At 40.4% G+C, this 17,218-nt stretch overlaps 1 protein-coding gene across 7 annotated transcripts in view; it reads left to right on the top strand.

The window, feature by feature from the left end:
* The window catches only part of MYLK (myosin light chain kinase), a 201,432-nt gene that overhangs the window by 158,286 nt on the left and 25,928 nt on the right, over window positions 1-17,218 (top strand). For all 7 annotated transcript variants that reach the window (XM_027714929.2, XM_027714928.2, XM_027714930.2 and 4 more), the window contains 4 exons: window positions 11,776-12,078; window positions 15,719-15,754; window positions 15,853-15,946; window positions 16,937-17,140. In XM_027714929.2, the coding sequence (XP_027570730.1) occupies window positions 11,776-12,078; window positions 15,719-15,754; window positions 15,853-15,946; window positions 16,937-17,140 (637 nt within the window). The remainder of the gene's footprint in view (window positions 1-11,775; window positions 12,079-15,718; window positions 15,755-15,852; window positions 15,947-16,936; window positions 17,141-17,218) is intronic.

The raw sequence follows: 17,218 nt of genomic DNA, 5'->3' as shown, positions 1-17,218 counted from the left end.
TCTTCATATGTAGGGGCTTTATATTTTTTCCACATGTAATTTAAAGCTTCCAATAACTTTTTCAGATGACCCTTCCAGGCTATCAGGTTTGTTGCAGCAGGCTGTGGACAGCTGCAGATAGTTGTAGGTTGCAGTATGTTTGCAGATAAACCTGCAGCCTGGTTCTAGACCAGCTAGCTGGAGTATCAGCCAAAATCTAGAGCTGTGACATCTAGGTCTGAAAGGGCTAATGAACCCACCTTGGTGTGGCTGCACAGCAAAGAATTTCCAGGGAAATCTAGGGAAGTTCTACAAGCAAAGATGGCAATTGGTGTAAAATATTGATCCACGGGATGGGTCTGTCTCTGGGTTCTGTTACCTGTGGCCTGCAGGGGGCTTATGACATAAGGTGGGGCTCCCCCAGGTAGTTGGATGAATTATAGTTCCACCAGCAAGGCTGCATCCCAGTCACCACTTGTAACTGCATTGGCTCTGCTGTGCTGGCAGCCATGGGGACTGTGAGCAGGGGAAGAAACACGGGTATAAGGCCAAAGACGAGTACCTGACTCCAATGAAATCAATGGCAAAATGCATTTAACCCAAGTTGAACTGGAAATTCATTCCAGAAATCCAATAAATAACATATGAACTTTAACAGTAGAATCACACTTTCAAGTACAATATCCACTGCTACAGAGTGAATGTCCCTTGGTTGCACACTGCTCTACATATTTTCAATAAAGATCTCCTGATTATTTAAATTAATTTCTTTCATCCAGTCTGTGGCTTAAAAGATAACTGAATGAATGAGTATAAATATCAAGCAGATTCCAGCAATGTGCCAGAGAATTCAGGAATAGAAGAAAATAGAATCAGTAATTTTCACATGATGCACAGATAAATTGTACTACTTCTTCCAACAGTGGGTTGTGCAGGTCAGAAGTATAACTCAGTTAAAAATGAGCACCAGGAAAAGTTGGTCCTTGAGTAATCATCGTATACACTGTTTTGGGTGCAGCATTTGGCTCCAAAGCCCCAACACAGCTGATTAGCAGCTAGAAGAATGGCAGGAGATTAGTTGCTCTTTATGTGCCCCTTCTTTTCACTCTTTCCTAGACAACTGCTGTAGGCCGCTGACTATAGTAGGTTATTGGGCAAGATGGATTATTTCAGCTGAACTAGGTCGACAATTCCTGTTATCTTGTCACTGTGTGAGCCTTGACTCACTATTATATAAGTCACTGGTTTATGTCCTTTGGAGTTAATTGGTTGGAAAGTCTTTGAATTCTATAACCTTATAAAGCTACATCTCAGCCTCCTGCTTTGCTCTTCCCTAAGAAATGTGCCAGAGAACAGTGGGATTCCCAGAGATGCTTTTGGGAGAGTTGGGTGAATAATCCTTACAACATGCAGGAGTTTGCCATGTGTTTTGGCTGATGACAGGCTATCTCTTTCCAACTAAAAAGAATAAATTCTCTCTTGTAAAATTGCCAGCTCTTCAGTGAGACATCTCGCTGATGTCAGCACTGCCGAAGACATGACAAGGCCTCAAGACTCCTAGTTTGTTACATCTGCATTTTAAGGCCAGACTTTTCCATCTAGGTACGCAAAAATGTGGGAAAAGGGAGCAAAAATGTCTTCCTTGTAGGAAGTGGGTTCAAATAGCACTACTGAGACAAAATCCTTCACACTGTTTGCACCTTTTAAAGGTGTTAAATGTTCATGAACGTTGGAAAGTACTTTTCTCCAAAGCCTGCCAATCAAAATAGGGAAGATATGTTTCTCGGAATATACAGAACCTGAGATTTCTGACTCTATCAAAGCTCATTCTTAGTCCTAAATTCCTGCCTGTCCATTCTCTCTGCTCCATCCAAAGTACTGGGAAGAAACTTGCCCTCCCTGCTCTGACTCTGCATTCGTAACAAGCATTTGTGGAGAAAGTCCTGGTGCTAGAGATCAGCTCTGTCTGCCTCAGCTATTTATAATAAGGCTCTAAACTCTGTGTGAGCTGCCTCCCTGTAAGTTTAGCGGTAAAAGGCACATCCATATGTATGCTGAGTGCTCAAAATGCTGCTGCCTGACCAAAGTCCACAACTGAGCCTTGAATGTATTGAGGGAAACTAAAAGTACAGAACATCTGCTTTCTGGAGGAGTGTGTCTGAGCTGACCCAGTCCTGTGTTTCTCGAAGAGCTAGCTAACAGGCTTGGCTGTTCTGAAGTTTGGCAAATCAAAGACATTTGTTAAAATATAAAATGAAATAAATATGTTAATGAAGAAGTATTTCTTTTATTATTACCTCTTTCAACTTGCAAAGCCTTCATGCTGATGGGCAAGCTTCTCATGTGAAAGACTCCAATAAGCATTTCTCAAATTAAATTTGGACTGTAACACATACCAGGGAACAGGTTGCCCAGAAAAGTTGTGCAGTCTCCATCCCTGGAGGTATTCAAGTTCAGACTGGATAAGCATCTGAACAGTCTGATCTGACCTTATAGCTGATCCTGCTTTGAGCAGAAGGTCTAAAGACCTTCCTGAGGATGTTTAAGAACATCCTGGATCTTGGTTTTATACTTGCAGTTGTCAAACACCTTTCTTCACAAAAAAAAACCATTAAATAACGTTATTGACTTAACCTCCAACCACGGGACAAAGGATTGAGCTTATTTGCCAGGATTCAAATCAGAAATGATCCTGCTATGATTTAAACCCTGAGTCCTAGATTGTAAACTCTATCTGGGTACAATTTTTATAAATCATTTTTAATAATGACTTTTAGGGAAACAAAGATACCCTGCATTCCTTTGAATTTGGCTCCTAAAGTCTTAAATTTAACTGCTCGCACTGTCAGACTCAGACTTTAGCTACAATCTTAATTGAACTGCACAGTGGTTCTGACACAAAGCATTTGAATAATATATGATTTGATGCAGTTTGGGCCATGGAAAAAGGTGCTCTTGAAAGAAACTCAACTTTATTCTAATGATTTTTTTTTCCTTTGCAATTTTAATGAGTATCAATGAACAAAGTGTCCATTACACTCAGCCTCCAGTGTGAGCTGTTTGCAGTCCACACACCAAAACCACTGATTGGTAGACAAGTTAGAGGAGACTTTTTCACTGATGGTGTGGTGATGAGCACACAGCACTCAGACACAAGGACTGAGCCTTGAGTTTTACACTGATTCATTGTTTAACTTTGTCTTTATAAGCATTAATAATACTGGGAGACATGCAGTAGAAGTGAGATATTCAAGTTAAGCAACATCTTCTTTTGAAGGATTTGACTAGTCCCAAAATGTGCATGCTGAGCTCTTCTCTATTGTTATGATTAGCTCTCTTAAATAAGCTATTTCCTTGCTGAGTGATCTCTCAAGGGACATTTTGCATCATGTGTCTGTTCCAAAACCAAAATGGTCTGATGTGAGACAGAGCTAATGATTTACAGCAGACACTGTGTCAGATTAAAGTGGACTTGAGTTGCCAAAGCTATTGAATGAGCCATTGATGAGCTTAGTGTAAGATAGGGATGATTTAGGCAAGGAAGAGCCCTCACTCTACAGTGACAGCAAGGAATATTCATTCCTTTCATACTTTTTATTGGATGTATATGGACCTATTCATCAAATTCATGATTCTGAACATTTTAGCTATGTGATAGACCCCAATCTGTAACCACTTGTGAAAAAGGAACTTGATTTTTATACAAAGAGTCACTAAAATACAAGGGCTTTCTGATGATCAGTGTTTGGTGAATACTTTGGATATTAGCAATGTCTTTTTCTTTCTTAGACATAGAAGTAGAAACACATGTACTACCTACCTGGAAGCTGATTTTGATCAACCTTGTTTGTCTAAATCCCTTAGATTTGTATTTTTCCTGGTGTGGTATTGTGTGTGTGTGAGTGTGTGTGTATATATACATATATATATATGAAAGTATCATGGTGATTAGTAAGCTATATGGTAGATATATGCAAAAAAGAGAGCAATGTCACTATACCCCAAGAGGCCTAAAGTTAATAGTTATGAGTTTTTATTACTCTAAGCATTGGTGTACATGCTGTGTTTTGCATCTTTATGCACTGTTGGAAAGTGATAAAGCAAGTATTCAAGAACACATATACAGGGATGATGCACACAGGCATGCAAGTTGTATAGCAAGAATTTACTAATGCCTGCTCCTCTGCTCTATTCCTTATTTGACTTGGGATGGAGAAGTTACTTTCTGTGAGGAACCTGTAACTTCCATGCCTTTAGCAGAATCTGTATGAGCAGTCTTTCAAAGCAGAAATGAGAAAATACAAGTTTAAATGAGAACAAGGTCTGATCATCACTAACTCCAATAGTCATTGAACATAATGGTAGGATTATTAATTGCTTCTATGAAGGGCTTGGTTCTGGTTGAACAAGTCACATATATGCAAGCTGTATTAGCATTTGTTCTTTGCCCCAAAACTCTATTACAAGGAAATGTGGCAGCAGAACCAACAGCTCACAGTGGCTCTACAAGGATTTTGTGTGAGTACCTGAGAAATCTGGCTCAGTGCTCAATGCTCAGCCTGAGTGGAGCCAGCAGTGGTCAGAAACTGTGTTCCCTCTCTGGACAAGTAAGTGCAGACATCTGTGAAGCAGACAGTGAAGTGGAACGACCATAGCCACTTGACAGAGAATACTGCAGTTCGGAAGTGCTAACATGAATGATTCTGAAGCTGCTTCTTTTGAGAAGCATCAAATTATATCTTGCAGTATCCATGTGATTCCCTGTTTACAGTCGGGTCAAGAATGCAGTGAATTTTGTAAGAATATGTGGGTGGACTCAGTCTCTAACCTTCAACCTTTTAAATTCCTCTGAATTGCTGGAGGATTTTTGTCACTGGTTTTATGGTTAAAGGGTAACTAGACTGGTGATTAAGGAAGAGGTGTCTTATATTGCTGCTGTTGTAGTTCAACAGTATAGTAACTAATGCTTGGTGGCAAAACTCTGTGGCAGTATCAAAATTAAATTTTCACAGCAAGATAACAATGTGTAGAGGAAAACCAGCTTATGTTGTCCTATGCATCAGTGCTGGTAAACTAATCCAGGTTTATTCCTTGAATGGCCATCTGGTTTCAGTGTCATTTGTGTTAGGAGAAATTTCAGTAGAACTCCCTGCATAACTACTTTTGCCTGATGCTTACCTTCACCTTTTTTTCTAACAAAGAAAAGGAAATATCATGATTATTTCTCACAACAAAATTCCTGTATTTTACCTGCTGTTAAATGCTAGGAATGTCTTAGTTACTAAAAAATGATTAATCACAACTCCTGCACATGAACATAGGGTTCCTAGGATCCGAACTTCAGTGGAGACTAATCCACTGGTAGTCCTACGGGGGAAACTCCTCAAATTTATTCTGCCTTTCAGTGGACAGGTATGGGAGCTCTAATTCAATCAGTTATCAAACCAGATACCTAATGTGTAGCACATGAGTAATCCGAACAGCTTGTTGATTCAGGCACAGGAGCAGATGGTTTAGAAAAAGGCTCCTGAGAATGCATTATATATTTGTTTGTTCCATTAGGCCTGTGGCAGAAGGAGATGTTCTTGTGCTGAGGGCATTTGCGTGGGAGTGGTGAGCTCTGGTTTCATTCCCAGCTCCATTCTCCTGTTGTGTCCTTGGGCGAGGTCATTTTACTCTTTTATGCCTCAGTTACCCCAACAGCACAAAGTGATGCTCTGGGCCACCAGTATTTGTGAGCTACTTTATCCACAGGTCTCAAAAGGGCAGTCTTTAAATAACTTGGTTTTATGTCAGAGTTGTCGGGAGGGGCAATGTGGGGAGAGCAGTCTGCAGTGTATATTACAGGGGAGGTGTGAAATTCAAACTCTGAGCTAATGAACTTTGACCATTGTGTCCTCCGCTCTGCCAGGGAGCATGTTTCATTAGGAGAGAATTTCTGTTCATTCCAGTTTCTCTTGTGTTGTTTTGCAAGAGAACACAGGCATTTTCTAGTATAATTTTATCCTAAACCTGTGGTACACTGACACGTGGAAGGGTGTTAATGCTTGTTACAGGGTGTTAAGGGGTAATAATACATCGACTTGTAGCACTCCTCTCCCTTGGAAAAAGAGCTACAGGGAATAGTTTTCCAAGGAAAGCAGTGAGGTCTGCCATGACCCTGAGCCCTGTCAGCGATAATGCCGAGTTCAGTTATGACCTTTTATGGTTTTGCTTTTCTCCTGCTGATGGATTTCAAATGAAAGCTTTGCCAGTGCTGTCGGCATGGACAGTGTTCAACTGGCTTTTGCAGCATATTAAATACCTTCTCTGGCTAAACAGCTTGTGGGATGGAATTAAATTGTTTCTTTCTGTCTGTTCTTTATCTGGCAGACAAATATCACAATAGCTAATAATAGTATTATACAGTAATATGATAACTGAATTTAGAAAGAAAACAAACCAATTTTGAGAAGAGAGAAAGAAAACTACTTCAGGGACACTGCTTCAGTGCTGTCTCTGTTCATAAAAGAAAAAAAAAAACTTTTCAAGGCTGTGGTTGTGCTGTTCTCAGTTTTCAGAGGCTTTCTGCTGGAATAACATCACTGCTTAAGGGCCAGGGCCCTCCAAGCTCTTAATGCACAGCAAGCCCTATCTTTGGCTCAGCCCGACCCTCACATCAAGTAGCAGAACAATTTCCATTTCCCTGCACTCAGATAAGGAGATTGCTGCCTTTTTTGGTCTCTTGGAATGGTTCTTATGTTCCGAGGGCTCTGTAAACTGAGCCATGGGGAGAAGGCAGTGAGCTCTAGATTGCAGTTTCATGTTATGTGGGTGTCCTGGATGAGCTGTGGGTTTGCCTTCTATGCAGAAAGCGAGAAAATCCCTTTCCTTATCAGAAGGAATTTTGGGTTATACACCACTGAAAAAAAAGCAAGGACATCAAGTCAAATTTGTCTGATAAATAGCAATGATTTAAAGGCTGAGCATGCTTATGTTTTATGCTTCTCAGAGTGCACAAATACAAGTTAATTAAAGGTTACTCCAGGCTGTATATCAAAACCTATTTACCAAAGTATTTCCAAGAACTTGTCTGAGGAAGGAGTGCAGCTGAATTCAATTTGGGAGTAAATAACAAGTGTGTGTTTCAATCCTGGTATGGTCTTAAAAGTGACTTATACATTTCATGTGAGGCCAGCTCATGACCTTATCATCTGCCCCAAGGAACACATGCCACAAAGAGTAAACTGGAATCTGTCCTCCTTGCTCTGGGGTAGTGGTAATTTTTGCCTCCCTTTGTTGAGAAGTAGGGTTTTTTAATAGCGTACCTAGTTTGCTGGAGCACAAAGGGAAGAAAGCACCTCCTTCATGTCACCTCCACTCCCCTCTTCCTCCTCTCTGCATGGCTTATGGCACATAGGAGTTGCTACTGCTGTCTCCTCTGTGCTGCTTGAGTCAGTGACTCAATGCAGTCTCTGTGCAGAATAGTCCCTGAGTGAGGCTTGAGGCCAAGTTAGCTGCTTATCCATCTCCTTTGCCTGCCACAAGGCTTTGGAAGCCAGCTTGGGGCAGCCCTACTGATATTCCTAAAGAGATTACGTGGGGAGCTTTGTGCTTGAGTCCCCCTTAGCATTTAACTGTCCAACCTCCAAATACCTCATTAGCCTCTGCAGTCATACTGTTAGGCAAATGAGGTGATCAGGCATCCTAGTAAAAGAGGTGTAAGAACTGTCTGCTGCAAAGGCATTGGAGTTTGTAGGATTCTAATCAAGTTCAACAGGACCATGTGGATATAGCCAGTTTGACCACGACAATCTAGAATATCATAATGCTTAGCTACATCTTAATTTAGGCATTATGTGTGTGCTGTAAGTTAGCCAAGACTGGAGTACCCCTAGTTTCACATAGTTAAGACATCTTATGGTGGTTTTCTTTTGTTGCATATAACAGTGAAATTGAAGTTAGAGTTCAATATTTTAAATTAATTCCTTCTCCTACAGAAATGTTCACAAGGGGCAGTGTGTTTTTCAATACTCTCCCTTCCTTCTAGTTTACATGTTCTTTCGTAGCTATGATTTGGTCCAAAACAGGAAGAACAAAATTGTGGTCCGATAAAGCCAATATAAAGCCCTCCTAACATAAGCCAAAGTATGAAATATGTCTGTGTATGCCAAAGACTGCACATGGCATGCAGTGAAATATTGGAGATGGGCAGGTCAGAGATATTAATGGTATACTAAACACTAAAACAAAAGGACAAAATAGGGAACTGTGCTTGTCTCCCACATCCCTCCTCAACCCACAGGATAATTTTATTGGAAGCAATTAATTGTGCTGATAGAGGTTTCACATTCCAGAAGAGAATGTAGTTTGGCAAAATCTTCTAGCTTTCAATACAGACCAATGAATACACGGTAACCTTTAAAATCCCCATAGAATAAACTGTGAGAAACAAAACAGGCACATGGAGAGACCATCTGCAGATTCTCTGAATGTGCAGAGCTGTAGAATACCATCCAGCCTGATATCAAATAGTTTTTAAGCATGGTAAAATGGTACATATACATCTGTCATATTAATAAAGAGCAAAGATTAGGTTTTCATTCCTGTTTATGATCTCCCATAGCAGCTACCACCCACTATTTCTGCACTGAACAGACCTGCAAGCAGTGGCACATGGTAGACTTCAAACAAAAACAAGCATCTTTCTGGCTCTATAGAGCCCAGCCAGGGTTGCAGGTTTTCATCTTTGCCTACTGGAAAAAATGTATTAGGAAAGTAGAAATATTCCCAAGGCTAGCACATACTAGTCTAAAGCCATGTAGCATTTCCTTTGCCACTGATGTCCCCTTGGCCATGAATGTTTTCTCTTCAATACTCACATAGCTAAGCCTTGCTTCTGTAAACTGCTGGCCAAAGGGATTGCAGTTATCTAGGTGAGTCATGGAAAGAGAGGTCACTAAGGTAACTGTGGCCTGGGAAACTGATAAATCATGCCCAGAGTTTCATTTGAAAACAGAAGTGTGTTGAAAGTCAGCAATGGGAGATGTATTTTCATGTCCTGCACAGGAAGCAGGCTACCATGCTCTGCAAATACTGAAACACAGGCACACTTTCGTCCTTCAATATAAAATTCAGTGCAGAGCATTAGATCAACCTAACACTTTATTTTTAAGCCAACACATACCATCCAGATTGAGCTGTGTGCACAGAAGGTGTCAGAGAACCACTACACTGACAATCCTGAACAGATGCCTCTGTAAGGTGATGAACTACTGGCTTAGCTTTTTCTTCCAAGTATTTTCCTCTTGCTCTCAGAACTTCTCTAGTTCTGTTTGGATTTAGGATAATACTTATTCAAGTTCTATCTGCGTCTTGAGATGATAAAGTAATGGTTATATAGGAGGGAAACAAGACACAGAGCTGAATATTCTTCTGCAAAGATTCTGAAAAGGACAGATGACTGGTTAAGCATCATTCCCAACAAGGTCTGCATGGGTGATAAGCTGTAGTGAAAAAAAAGTTGGCTGTTACCACTGTCTGACTGAAATCATACAATCCATGTGTGCCATGCAACCAGCTCTCTGGTGGCTGAGTAGTGTGGTACAGGAGTTCTGATACTGAAAACAGTGTGAGCACTGAATTCTCACTTCTTGCAGCTCCAAGGAGGCTGGGGCAGGACTGGTATGGGGAAGAGGGGTGCTGCTGTTCAGGCTCCAGGAGATGAAGATTCAGTTCTCATCTTTGCTACAATCTCTCTTTCTCATCATAGACAAACCATATAACCCCTCTGTCATTGAGTTCATTATATCTACACTATAAAATCATGCTTATTAGTCCCTTTTATTCTGCCAGAAATGAGGTGAGTAAAATGTGACAACTAAGCAGGGCCAATAAGCCATTCCAGGGGTTAAGGATATATGGTCTCTGACACGTGTTTAGTAAGAGATGTACTGTATAATGATGACTCCTAGTGGAATGGTGTTTTAAGCGTTGCCAAAATGAATAAAGACAACCTAGATTCTGGCAGTCCCTTTTTCTTCCACCTGGGCATTCTACTGAATGCAGTGGCAAACTTAGTGTCCATCTCCCTTCCTCCCTCACAGTATTTTCCCTCATACTTAACAAGTTCTATTTATATATCTTCTAATGTGTTTCAGTTGTGGACAGAGATCTATTTTTCATCACAACTGAACTAAAAGGAATTAAAAATCTTTTTCTAAAGGGAAATCAGTGGGCAATGAAACTTGCATTCTTCTAAATAGTGCACTGATATTTAATTGTCAGATTAGACTATCCCAATTTCCCTCTCTATGAGGAAAACCACAGGAGTCAGAGGAGAGGTTTCTCTGTCCAAGAACTAAAGGCATGTTTGTGAGAAACTGTGGCTATTTCTGTCTGTTCAGCAATTTCCCTAGGAATAATAATATGAGTATGCAGGGATAACTGATATAGTCTGCCACAGTAAGGCTTTGATCAAAGTCCACAACAGTTTTCTCCAGCATTTGGATGTTTTTATTGCTGAGAAAGTGGCTTTGTCAGCTATGCCTTTCCTAAAGAGAAAGTGATAATGTCCTTTAGCAGTTTTAACGAGCAAAATGGGACAAGATTTTTATCAGTCCTTGTCCAGTGTAACCAATGTTTGTAGGATCTCACACTTTCTGGCTTTCTCTTTTCATCTTCTCTCATTTATCCCATCCTTTGATTTCTCATTCAACCTTTGGCCACTAGTTCATCCAGATCAACATCATCATTATTTTGTAGGTTTTGCTAGATTATTTCTGAGAGGATTATTTCCAAGGAAGATATTTGTTCCCTTTAAAGTCTTTTGAAGTGCTTAACTCCTACAATTATTTTCTAAATCAGTAATTTTTTTTAAAGTCATCATTTTTCTGTCTTAGAAGAACATTAATTTTGATAACTAATCATTAAACTTAACTTTGAAAAAGTTGTATAACTGCAAGGTTTTTGTGTTTTATCGGGTGTTTTCATAGTTGGCTGCTCATCTGCACTCCAGGTTCTGGTAATATTTGATCTCGTAATGCAAATAAGGACTGCAGGAGCAAGCCTCTAACTGAGGAAAACCAGAAGTTTTTATCTTCCACTTCCTCAACAATTTCCAAAACACATATGAGAGTAAAAAACTCTCAATATTGAAATGATGTACTCTAAATTGAATTCCTTCTTACCAAAAAGTGCAGTAGGTTTCCGAAAACTGCAGATAGGTGAAGTTGTTCACTAAATTGTTAGCAGACAAAGTTGTCACCCTTCAAGGTCTTGTTTTCATGCCAACAAACTGTTTTTAGTATGTCTGCTACCCAGGTATGCTTGGATGAGTGGCACATTATGAGGCTGTGAAAGGTTATCAATAGCCCTGAAGTGTGGAAGCAGATGAAGGGAACTGAAAAAAGAGCATCACAGTGATGGGACTGTTACAGGGATATTCCTCTAAGGAAGATCACCAAGGAGTGGTTTGTACTGTTGTGGGAGATTGCAGGCATAGCTGTGACTGGGTTTAGTCTCCACTTCCTGTAATGATGCCTGTGAAGGGCGTTAGGCTTCAGCATGGCTTAGCCAGATGCCCACGGAACTGAACAACCCGTGTTGAAGCCAATGTGGGATTGGCATCCCTGTTGAGTAATTCATGTACATCTGTCTGCGGTCCAGTTGCTCCTTCTTCCTGCAGTACAAACCTCTGAAGCAGAGCAAAGGAATGGAAAGAAAAGGGCTGTTAGCTAGGGCCAGTTATAGCCTAATGGTAATTCCGTCTCTCATCCTCACAATTTCATCCAAGGTGCTTTGTTTATGTTTCTGCAGATAAGCCAGACCCACCTGCCGGCACACCTTGTGCATCAGACATACGGAGTTCCTCCCTCACTCTCTCTTGGTATGGCTCCTCCTATGATGGTGGAAGTGCAGTGCAGTCCTACACCGTGGAGATCTGGAACTCAGTGGACAACAAATGGACAGACCTCACCACCTGCCGCAGCACCTCTTTCAACGTGCAGGACCTGCAGGCTGACCGGGAGTACAAATTCCGTGTGCGGGCTGCCAATGTGTACGGCATCAGCGAGCCCAGCCAAGAATCTGAGCTGGTAAAGGTTGGAGAGAAACAAGAAGGTTAGTTCTTAGGAGAAAAAATATCTAAATTCAATGAAACTCTATCTTAACAGTTCCTTAGTGAGGCCAGGCAGCTGCACACACTCCTTTGCATGTGCCGCTGTGCGGTCAGTGCTTGTGCTCGCTCTGTGTGTGCTGAAGGCCCTTCCCAGACTCCATGTGGGTGTCTGAGAACATAAGATTTGCGTGTTTGCGGTGTGGAAACTTGGCTTCAGGGATCCCAAATCCCTGCCTGGTGAAAGCAACCAATAATTCTCCTTCTGGCTTGCCGTGTGAGTGCTGGCTGAGAGACTTCTGCAGTGCAGTGCACAGGTAATGGGAGACAAAACTTTTCACACGTTACACATTCAGTCCATGCCCGGTTGGAAAATGATGTTTGGTGGATCACCTGAAATACACTGATGGATTCATTATAGTTTATACTGGACACGCCATGGAAAAACAAGCCATAAACACTATCCCAAATTAGCTTTTGGAAAAAGTAAGCGTGCTTGCTGCTAGCCAAGCACAGAATATGAAGCAGAAACTGAACTGGCATCTCATTACCTAGTTGTAGTTCCCATGCTTTCAATCCTAGCATGATAAAGCACCTCAGTTCTTTTGCCTCTAGTACACCCATCTTGTGAATTCAAGGCTATCTGAGTTAGCATGTTGGTTTTGTCACTTTATGGATGCTAAAAATATTTTTAAGGTTTTTGATTACGGTTGTATGTACTTTGAAAAATATTTTTCAGTATCTTTTACTTCTTAATTTTTGCTTAAGATCTTCTCAAAGGACTAATAGGCAGAGTTGGATCATTGCAGAAATTATTCAGAAACTGGTACTAAAATTTGAAACACACAAATATCAGCATTATTTTCAAAACCAGAGACTGATTTTGTGCATTTTTGTGCACAAAAATTTTTGTGCACATCTACCTACTGTAGACAACTTTGATAGTCATCTCAGCAAAAATCCCGGGCCAGGGATAATGTATTTTGCCATTTTTCCTGCCTTTGAGGAGTGGACTGTATATTGTATCTCTCCCTCCTTACTTATATATGTAGGGCTTTGGAGATTTAAGTGTTGTACCTTGCCCTTGTGAAGTTATCTTTCAGTGCCAAAGCAAGACAAAATGATAGCAAAGTGATGCAGCATCACACAACTGTGTAAGCCTCTCAACAGACATTTCTAAACAAAAGTAAATCATATTTCTCCTCAAGAGATAAATTGGATGCATTCTGAGAATTGACTTCCTGCTATTTGTAAGATTTAAAACCCACTCTAAATGAAAACGCACCTTCTCTTCAAAGGGAGGAAAAATAACATGAAGAGTAGCAATAAAATTGAATAGATGGTACGGGTTCCTCATAAAAAAATTCCCTGTGTTTGAATGCCCTCTTTCTTTAGTTGCTGGACAAACACCTTCTAGAGTTGGGGACCTGACTCTCCTCTATATTTGTTTTTCCTAGAGCAAGCACTATCTGTACCGGACCAAAGCAAACAAGATATTTTTATTTTTAAGACTGAGAGTTTTCTTATATAGATTTAGTAAAAAAATGTTAGAAAGTGTATGAATCATTGTGATACATACAGAAAAAAAGCAACAAAAAGTTGTTTTGAGTGAAAAGATAATGTGTTCTGTTTGCAGGAGGGTGGGTTGTCATTGTGCTCCCAATCCCATGGCTTCTTGATTTCAATTCTTGATACTGCAGCTAGTGTGGAAAAAGAGCAAGTCATCTAAAGAGTGATTTTTCAAGTGTGTGAATATAACTGGTGCTTTAATTAAAGGCAGTGGAAAATGCATGTGTTCAGCACCTGCCAAAGTCAGGACTTCGAGCTGCCATCTATGAAAACACTTAGCTGAGTAACCAGGGATTTTCTGTGGCTGCCAGGAAGTTTGATTACTGATTTTCATACTGAGGTGGCCAGAGCATATTAGCAATCTCAATATAATCATAGCGAAGAAAGGCATGGCTAAATTTTCACTGTGCATTTAAAGAAAACAGCTACTAAGATAAGGCTGTAAGTCACAACAGATTAAAGTGAACATTGCCATTTTTGAGGAAAATTCGGTACTGTTGACTCACTTCTGAGAAAGGTTTTAGCACAGCTACTCAGCACTTACCAAGCTCAGATACGTTCCACTTATATAATTTAGGCTTCCACTGGTGGACCAAAATGTTTCTAGTTCATGGCTTCAATACCATGTCACTGCAGAACAGGGAACTGACTTCTTGCCTAATCAGTATTTGGCAAACATTAACTACTGGCAGTGTGGCTGGGATCAGCTCCCTTATGCAGCCCTTAAAAGGGGAGGAAAATGCGATGTGCTCTATGCAAGGGTGGTTTGTAGCTGAGGAAGATCTGAGGACAGCAACCCCGGGTGGGGAAGGCTCGCTTCCCTCTCTGCTCCTCTGGTAGATCTCTGCAAACCAGCTCGTCTGTGCTGGAACATACAAGGGTCACAGCCCCAGAGGAAAGAGAGAAAGGCTTTAGCAACAGACTATATCTGCTTGATTGGCTTTGCTACCAGCACACAGATGCAGCATTATGTGTTGGATGTAAAAGGGTGATGAACCACAGCAGCTCTCTGCTCACCCTGCATCCTTTATTTCTGTTGCTTTCTTCTCATCTGCTGTATAACTCTGTACTCTTAAGCACCTCACAGCACCCAGAGTACTGAATTAATGTTTCATAACATAAATCTGTTGACACAGCAGGGATAAATCCCTTGGTTAGGCTTGCACTCCCCGATGGCAAAGTGCAGCTTCAGCAGCTACAGGGAGAATTGAACAGGTCACTGTGCAACTGCCTTTGCAGTTTCTCAAATTACTGGTCATAGCCACAGGTCTTAGGAGCAAGCCCAAGCCATCTCAGTAATATAGAACAACATCCCAGCCATACCCCCTTTCCCTGCATATCTGCAGGCAATATAGGGAGCAATTCACAAAACAGTGCTACTGGCAGTTCATGTATATGAAAATTAAAAATGAAAATCAGGACACTCAGGTCAACTTTTACTCTGACTTAGGTCACTGGGCTTGCCAACATCTTGCCTGTCTTTGGCTGCAGAACTGAGGCTCCATTTGAACCTCAGTGATTACAAAATTCAGCCATGCTCAGAGAAATGCATGCTGTCCAAATTTTATTGATATCCTGAGTCTGAAAAATTGTCTGGATGCTTTGCAAGAAATATTTTCATGTACAAACTTGCTTAACATTTGGCTTTGCAATCCAAAAAAGGCATATCAAAGCTAGAAAAAGATTTGTCATTGAACCAGAAGCGTTATTGATTTTAATATTTTTAATTTATTTTCTATTTCCCTAAGACATTCCTAGAGGTAATTCTTAGGTTACTTTGAACTGATGGACTATGCTGATGTTTCTACTAGGCAGGTGTCATAGACAAGTACTGCAAACCACATGAACTTGATGTATTCAGAAATGGTGACCAGACTGTGATTGTATAGTTAATACTCATGTAGAAGTGGTGAAGAGATTTTAACTATAAAGCTAATGCACAAACTCCCTGACTGCTTTTTGCTGCTTTGCCATAGGATCTATCAGTTGTCCATGTCACTGTGAATAATTTGACTGTCTTATGTAACTACCATATCCTATATAAAATGTTATTCATGTCTTTTATTTTCATCACAGAACCTAAAGAGGATGAAGCGGAGCTATCTGACGATGGTAAGAAGTGCATATTTTAAACAGGACAAATGCAAGTCTGTGCTTTTCATTCACGTTTTCTGGAGGTTTTAATCATGGTCCTTGATACCTGTTTGTAGAGGGGAAAGAAACGGAGGTGGAATATCGGACAGTTACAATCAACACTGAACAAAAGGTGTCAGATGTCTATAACATTGAAGAGAGGCTGGGATCGTAAGTACTGTATTGTGCTTTTGAAGACACAGAGTTTTCAAGGCTACCAGTCAATTATAAAGATCACATGCATTCGTTCTTTGACGGTGTCTTGCACTTTCAACATTCCAGCTGGGCCCCTGCTAAATAGATTTTAACGTATGTTGGCTTCCACTCCATAAAGATCATTTACTCTTATTAACTGATAATTTTAAATAGGCACTTACATGTACTTGTGGCAAGGAAAACAGAGCCCACAAATGAATAAAGCTAGAGGATTCATTTGTTTGTCAGTGTTCTAAAAGCTATCTGAAAAAAAGGATACACATTGTGTACTTGCATTTCCATTATATCCATTAGCAGTAATAAGATTATCCTGCCCACAGGCTGGAATCTCTGTTGACAGGGGTCATAATCCCAAAGAGCATTAATAGTATTGCTAAGAGAAGGTCAGTGATTAGCCTGGCTGTGTTTCTCAGGGCTCCAACTCGTGGCTGTGTGAACTGCATGCCATGATAATCTTTCAGTGATTTGTGCTGAAGGCCAGGGGATCCTGTGTGCTGTCATTAATAAATCTTGATAAGTGTAACGTAGAGGTAGAATTGTACATATACAGCAATGTGAAATAACAGTGCTGAGCATTTCAGATTCTAATTTCACCTGTATCCTACGCCTGACATGTCTCATCTGCTGCCCCTTCAGAGGTCTACAACCTATAGAAAACTGTGCAGAAAGACTTCAGTCACATGAGTTAAAGCCTGGTAGGAGTCCAGTTTTTGAACACTTATATAAAACTTGCTCACTGGAGTGGCAGGGTATCTCTAAATGTGGTATTCGTTCAGGAGTTCTTGCAGATTACTCTGCACAAAATCATTACAGAACAATAATTGATATTAAGACACTTTTATTTCAGAATGGACTGGTTGTGCTGTAATATTTAGTAAAATGTTGCTATTCGTGGTGGCCCATACATTGCAAAAACATTTTATGGAAATAGTTATATATTTTCAGGGGAAAATTTGGACAAGTCTTTAGGCTTGTTGAAAAGAAGACTGGAAAAGTTTGGGCAGGAAAATTTTTCAAAGCCTATTCTGCTAAGGAAAAAGAGAACATAAGGGATGAAATCAGCATCATGAACTGTCTACATCATCCAAAACTCGTCCAATGTGTAGATGCCTTTGAAGAAAAAGCCAACATCGTTATGGTCTTGGAAATGTAAGTATAAAGCGGATCACACTGGCAAAGGTAATAATGTTGAAAATAATTGTGTATACAAAAGTAGCAACTTACCCA

Source organism: Pipra filicauda, unplaced genomic scaffold (genome assembly GCF_003945595.2).
Source record: "Pipra filicauda isolate LSUMZ 115617 unplaced genomic scaffold, ASM394559v2 scaffold10_size6260569_pilon, whole genome shotgun sequence".
Lineage (NCBI taxonomy): Eukaryota > Metazoa > Chordata > Aves > Passeriformes > Pipridae > Pipra > Pipra filicauda.
This window is presented reverse-complemented; position numbering and strand designations above follow the sequence as displayed.